Source organism: Pelodiscus sinensis, chromosome 12 (assembly GCF_052426305.1).
Source record: "Pelodiscus sinensis isolate ZL-2025 chromosome 12, ASM5242630v1, whole genome shotgun sequence".
Classification (NCBI taxonomy): domain Eukaryota; kingdom Metazoa; phylum Chordata; order Testudines; family Trionychidae; genus Pelodiscus; species Pelodiscus sinensis.
This window is the reverse complement of record NC_143063.1, coordinates 26161679-26168300: the sequence shown is the minus strand read 5'-3', so window position 1 is coordinate 26168300 and position 6622 is coordinate 26161679. Positions and strand designations below refer to the sequence as shown.

The following is a 6622-nucleotide window of genomic DNA, read 5'->3' as shown; positions in this document are numbered from 1 at the left end:
AAAAGCAGAACAGACGTGTTCCCTGGACGTGGTGGAGTTTTTCTAGGAAAAATCCTGTAGTCTAGACCAGTGTTTCTCAAATTGTGCTCTGTGGAACCCTGGGGTGCCACGAAGTGAAAGTAAGGGCTGCACGAGAACTCGAGAACTCCCACTCTCCCTCCCCCATCTTAAAGGGACAGAGAGGAGCCGATGTAGTGTTAAAAGCTCCTACTTATGGTATTGTGTTACTTCTGGTAATTTTCAGGGCACTGAGTATGCGCAGATGCACTGAGCATGCTCAGCAGCTCTATTGAAGCCAGTGCCCGTCACCCTGCCCACACTAGCTAGAAGTTTTTGCTTACTATATATTAAAAGCATTTAAAAAGGAAGAAAAGTGTCTAAACAGAGGAGGTGGGTTAACAATGACTTGGCGCGGGGGTGAAGAGGCAGCATGCAGGGTTAGGATCAGTTCTGGGGCAAACTCCGGTCTGGTGGGGAGGGGGACACCAGGTAAACTGCAACACAGAGTGCAAATCCCCAGAACAGGCAGGGCAGGAGGGATAAAAACAATCTTACCAATGGGAATGAGGCACCAGTCAAAGGGTGTCTGTGACACGGGGGCTTTTTTATTTGCTTAAACATGTTTTTTTTTTAATCATTTATTCACCTCAGAGGCAATGAGCATGCTCAGTAGGGCTGAAAGCGTCTCTGCCCTTTGCCCGGCGCAAAGACGCTGGCTCATTCTTTGGTTCCTCCCTGCCAGCTTTCAGACACCTCCCCACTGCCACTCTGCATTTCCAAAGGGACCTTGTAGCAGCAGCAGCTGCTGGTCCTGCTTCTCTAGCTCAGCCCAAGAATCCTCCCCTGCCCCCCCGCTGCCACTCTGCATTTCTAAAGGGACCTAGCTGCTGTTGGCTGCTGCTAGGTCCCTTTGGAATGCAGAGTGGCAGCGGAGGTGGTGGTGGTGCTGTCAACCAGTAGTGCAATCACGTGTTTTATAACACTGGAAATCCACAAACTCACTGTGAGGGAGCATGGCTCAAGTGCGTGACTTTAATAATACAAGTTAACAGCACCTACATATAGAATTACATTACTGATACCAAAATTCCCCATGGATCATTGGCTAAAAGAAGGAACTTTAAAGAAAAAAGTGAGTACTTCAAACACCCGTGTTGTTACTGAAACCAGCAAGGAAGATACCGAGGCAGTTCAAGTTAATTATGAAAAATCACAGCCAAGTAATATGAAATGCAGATATTCCGAGGACTGTTATTAGGGCTTCCTTGAAATTTGAGTCTAAAAGTGTTCCATTGCCAAATAAAATTGGGAAACACTGGTCTAGACATAGCTTTAATGCAGGGGTGAGCAAAAGGGCCTCCACAGGGCCTGGGGGCGGGGAAGCGCCTGACGCTTCCTCCCGCACTGTGAGCAGCACGCAGAGCTTTGAAGCACCACGCGCTGCTTGCAGGGTGGGAGGAGAAGTCATGCACTCCCCTGCCCCCAAGCCCTGATTAGCCTGGGGGCAGAAGGAGCATGTGAAGTTTCCTCCGCCCTCCCCCCGGCCCTGTGAGGAGCGCACGGCACTTCAAAGTGCTGTATGCTTGAGAAGGGTGGGGGCAGGGCGAAGGAAGCTTCACGCAGCTCCCCTGCCCCTAGGCCAATCTGGGCCTGGGGATAGGGGAATGTGTGAAGCCTCTTCTCGCCCTGTCAGGGGTATGGGAGCCTAGTGGGAAGGGGAGGCAAAGGGGCTCCTCCACCTCCCAGACCAATTATGCCCAGAAGCATTATGGCCCTGCCCCTTCCGGATTAGGCCCCACCCCTTCCGGCCCAGGGTCACTTTAAAAAGTGGGCAAAATTATTGCACACCCCTGCTTTAGTGGAAAGTTTGTTAGGCTTTCTATAGACAATGCCAATAGAGGTTGTGTTAGTGCTAAACCCTCTGGGAAAAATGATGTATGGCAAAAACTGCAAGTCAAACTAGGGGAAGAGATCTTTGGTTTTGGTTGTGGAGCTGTCAGCAGACGGTCAGGGCAGTGTGTGCGTGTGTGTTATACCCAAGTCTTCAACTGCTGAGACAGAGTCTCGTTGCAGCGGGCAGCCTAGGAGGCTGGAGGGCACCCTGAAAAGTAGTTTAACGTCCGTGACTTTACTGCTAGGACCGAGGTCCCGTCGCAGAGGGTAGCCAAACAGGCTAACAGACGCCCCAGTGTGTACAGGAAGAGCTTATTACGCTTCAGATTTCAGCTGCTAGAATTTCATAATTCCTTCGCAGCGGGCAGCCTCGGGGAGACTGAGAAGCGCCCCAACTGAATTTTGCCACCTGGGTGTGACACAAATTCAAACGCCCAAGCTCTCCCTATATCTGTCCCTTTATGACCGGCTGAAATTCTTTTGTTTGTGTTCGGTTCGGGTACAGCAGCACGGGTTCAAGTCAGAAGCTTGACACGCACTGGCTTATTTATAGGAGAAAGAAAGAGAAAAGAAATAAAGAAACTTGGTTCAGTGTATATAGATATATATATTTTATAAGTGAATGAGGGCACCCCACTTGTTCCCAAAGTTTATAGCAAAATCACCTTACCAAAGGTGATTTACAATAGAAATGGAGCAGTTTGACTTTAAGAAAACTATAATAAAGTAACTAACTTACAACAGAGAGACAATTAGAGTGTACACATAAAGAAAAACACATTGCAGGTACAATTCTCACCCCTGCGTTCCAGACTTGGCGTGGCCAGCGTCTTTCTCTCAATCCCTCGGGAAGAAGTAGGGCGAGGTTGGGCGTCCCACGGACCTCGGGAGACAATCAATACCTGCCAGCAGGTGTAGGTGATTGGAGCTCAAATTGGGTGGGCAACTCAACCCTCTTTATACCCCTTGGGTCACATGGGCTTCTTCCTGGTCTTAAGTGGCCAATCAGGAAAAATGGCTTTGAATGCCAAGTTTCCCACGAAGGGTGCAAAGCATAATTCACACCTGGGAAGATGCAGACAATGGGCACCTCTGGTATGTGATGGGCGAAGATTCCTCTCCCGAGACAGTGCAGGCGTGTCAATTACTGATACTAGCCATCACGGCGACGGGAGGCCTCCCAGTCGTCAGCTAGCCCATTTACTGTCTGGTTTCTGTTTATGGTAGAATAAGGGACAGGCACCACACCTGCGTTCCCAGGGCATCAAAGGCTGACTGCCTTTCTCTTGCTCTCTGGGGGGGGGAAAACAAGATGGGGCTCGTGGAAAAACAAGATGGGGTTTTGTCTGGCTACATTCCACCCCCTTGACACGCCTCACTATGTCTCAGAACGCAAGATGGCGGTGATGCCAGCACCTTTTGCCCTTCTTGGAGGAAGCTAAAATCGCCCTATCGGCAGGGTCTGATCAGATAATTTTGGATCAAGGGATTGATTAGGATCGCTTCCCAACGCCATATATCGGACCTGTACAGAGGAGGTAGCAGTGTACACCAAACGCTTAACAATACATAGAAGCATGCAGCAAGCAATTACAACAAGTAAAACGGTTAATATAGTATTTACAATAGAGTGAAGGAATGGAGTTAACGAAAATCCTAGGTGTTGGGCTAGCCAATCTAGCCATGAGGCTTTTCCATCCTCAGTTACAGCATGTAGTACCTTAACAGCGCCCTTTATAGCGAGTACATCTTGTTCAATTTGTCCTGATTTATTTACATAGAAGCAGCAAGATTGGTTGATTACCGCACATACTCCCCCCTGTTGGGCCAAAACTGCATCCAAGGCTATTCTGTTCTGCAGGGCAAAACGGGCTACTGATTGAATTTGCTCGTTAAGCAAGCCCAGAGCATCTGCAGTGTGGTTGAGTGCCTGTTCTATTTGCCCAGATACATTTACTATTGCCTTCTCTAGCTCAGCTACTCCAAGCCAGGGCAGGAGCGCACGGACGAACTGGTGGAAGCCTGTGGGACGTATTATAAGGGGATTAGTGGAAAACCTTCGTGGTGACCGGTGTAAGAAGCTCCCAAGATTAGTAATACCAGGAGCCATAATGTGAGGGTGTACAGTGAGTCCCCCAGGGGCAGCGTGCCCCATTGAGCAGCGCCCCATCCAATTCAGTGGCAGATACTTGTAGGCTTTCTGCCCGCAAATGAAAAAGAGTCCTGGCTCCTCCTTCAGAATGGGGGAGTAGGGTCCCTTATACCACCCTGTTCCAGTGGGTCCTTTCTTTGGGGTATGGTGGGTAGCACAGTAACTATCATTAGCAGCTGTGCAATGTAAGGCAAGCAGCAAATCCTGTAGGACCTGGTCCGCTGCAAAAAGCTCTGTCCTAGCGCACTGGTTTGGGAGTAGGGTATTACTGGTTACCAGTGTGGGGTTGTATATTTGACCGGTGTTAGGAATTATGAATAATGACTGATTGTACCAGGCTTTTCCCTCCAGGTATTGGCTGAAGTTTAGGGGAATAATGGTGACATTGCTAGATAGTGGTGTGCCACTGTGGGAGATATTATATCCCCCGCACCTTAAGGGTTTTTGGTGGGTTGCACTGGGATAGACATCCCAGACCTTTAATTTCTTATTAAAACTTACTATGTGGGTGCACTGCTGATCCCCTAACCACCCGAGGTGAGGTCCTGTACCATTTTTGTTCTCAAAGCAGATGGGGTATACTTCCCTAGAGGTTCCTGTTATATACTCCAGAGGTTGACCCCATAGTGTAGGTTGCCATTGTCCATGCCACCCCCAAGTTCCCTTCCCAGAGTCATTTAAAAGTTTGTAGTCGCTGGAGCTGCTGTCATCAAACCAGGCTGGTCCCCACTTGAAAACGTTGCTCTTGTTCCACCAGTCATTTAAGTTTAAAGGGACAAATTCAACTCCCAGTCCTGTGGGGGAACCTAGCAGGGTACATATCCAGCAGTTTGTAGCATCGGCTGCAGAGGCAATAGTCTGGATAGCATTCCTGAGAGGGTGCTCTGGTACAGCGGAGATCGCAGTGATTAGGAGAAACAGCAAAGCTCGATCCGGAGTCATGCTGCGTCTTGAGTTGGGTAATGAGGTATTGTTCTCTTGTTAACTCCTTCCCTGCAACAAAACAAAAAGTCAGCCGGTCTTGGATACAATCCAAGCCTCAGAAATGGTTAGTGGCAGTTTGTTGGGGTTTGCAATAATCCAAACGCCCTTGTTTTTATAAGACTGAAGTACACAGGTATGTGTGCCCAGGCTGGGGTGTTTGACCACAACAGTATCCCCAGGGGCATATTTGGAGTCCGTTAGTGGTGTCCCTGGAGTCAGAGAGGCTTTCCTTGTTGGGAAAAATCCTTTGCTAATTGGGCTACCCGTAGGGGTTTGCCGATTGTTTAGCCGTTGAACCACGGCATCCAGTCTGCCTCCCCAGGTTCCCTCTGTAGGCTTAAGGTGGTATTTTAGCAGTCCATTCCATCTCTCAATTATGCCATTGGACTGAGGTCGGTATGGGAGGTGAAAGGTCCATTGGACTCCATTCTGGAGAGCCCACTCCTGGACAGGCTTGTTTTTAAAATGTGAGCCATTGTCAGATTGAATTTCCTGAGGTGTTGGGACAAGTGCAATTAGGCGATTCAGTCCCATAATTGTGGATAGTCCTGTTGCTAAACGAGTAGGGTAAGCGAACCCTATACCTGAGATGACTTCCACTCCTGTGAGAATGTATTTCCACCCTTGCCTGGTGGTGGACAATGGACCCACATAATCGATCTGCCAGGTCCCCCATAGCGTTTTCCCATCCCTTAGTTTGGCAAACCGTTGTCCTTCCGTGATATGCCTCCTGGTCTCAGCACATGTAGTGCAGGCTTGCACTAAATCCCTAGCCTGTTGGTGGGTGATGGGCCACCCCCTGATATGTGCCTGCCTCACCAGCTCCTCACTCCCCGTGTGTCCCAGATTTTCATGCAGCCAGATGTATAGGCGTTCCCAGTCCACCTGGGTAACAGAGATCTGTGCTGCTTCATCAGCTAGGTTATTCAATTGTGCAGTTGGGGTGTTATTCTTTTGGTGTGCTGACACATGTCCAATACTTAGGGGTTGCTGGGTGGCATGGTGGTATATCCACTTCCAGTACTCTAATCCCCATACGGATTTCCCTCCTATTTCCCAGTGGTTATTTTTCCAGTTAGTTATCCACTGGGTGGCTCCTGCCCATACAGCATAGGAGTCCGTATAGATAGTACTAGCACCTGCTTCACAAGCCAGCTTGATTGCTGCTAGTTCTGCAAGCTGAGCTGATCCGTCCACATCGGTGGTTAAGGGTGTGGTGGAATTGTCTGCTGGAACAGCTGCAGCCTTTCCTTTCCATCTCCCTTTAATCAATTTAGCACTACCGTCTGTGAACCACACTCCCTCAGGGTGAGATGGGTCAAATGCAGCGGCGTTTTGAATGGGAGAGGGCTGTGGGGGCAGGTGATATTCACTGGGCATTCCTACCCTCCACAGAGACTCCTTAATCATAGTGGGGTTCTGTGCGGAGTCTGCACCACCCACTCTGTAGTGTATGTACAGTGCCCATTTCTGGGTGGTCATTTTCTGTGCTACTCCTGGCGGCAGCTCCTTTCCTTCCAATATGGGCTTAATAATTGGAAGGGGAGTGTGTATGGTTATAGCGCGATTTTGTGTTAGCTCCTCAGTCTCCCT

The 6622-nt window shown here is 49.2% G+C and overlaps 1 protein-coding gene across 1 annotated transcript; it reads right to left on the bottom strand.

Annotated features, from left to right (window-relative positions):
* Nucleotides 1-2611: 2611 nt before the first annotated feature.
* LOC142820506 (endogenous retroviral envelope protein HEMO-like) lies at nt 2612-4987 on the bottom strand. Its single transcript, XM_075909631.2, has one exon. The coding sequence runs from the start codon at nt 4985-4987 to the stop codon at nt 3332-3334; it is 1656 nt and encodes a 551-aa protein (XP_075765746.2). The 3' UTR covers nt 2612-3331.
* Nucleotides 4988-6622: the final 1635 nt, after the last annotated feature.

Excerpts from the sequence above, each read along its gene's own strand:
- LOC142820506 (XM_075909631.2), bottom strand. The coding sequence starts at position 4,987 with ATGACTCCGGATCGAGCTTTGCTGTTTCTCCTAATCACTGCGATCTCC.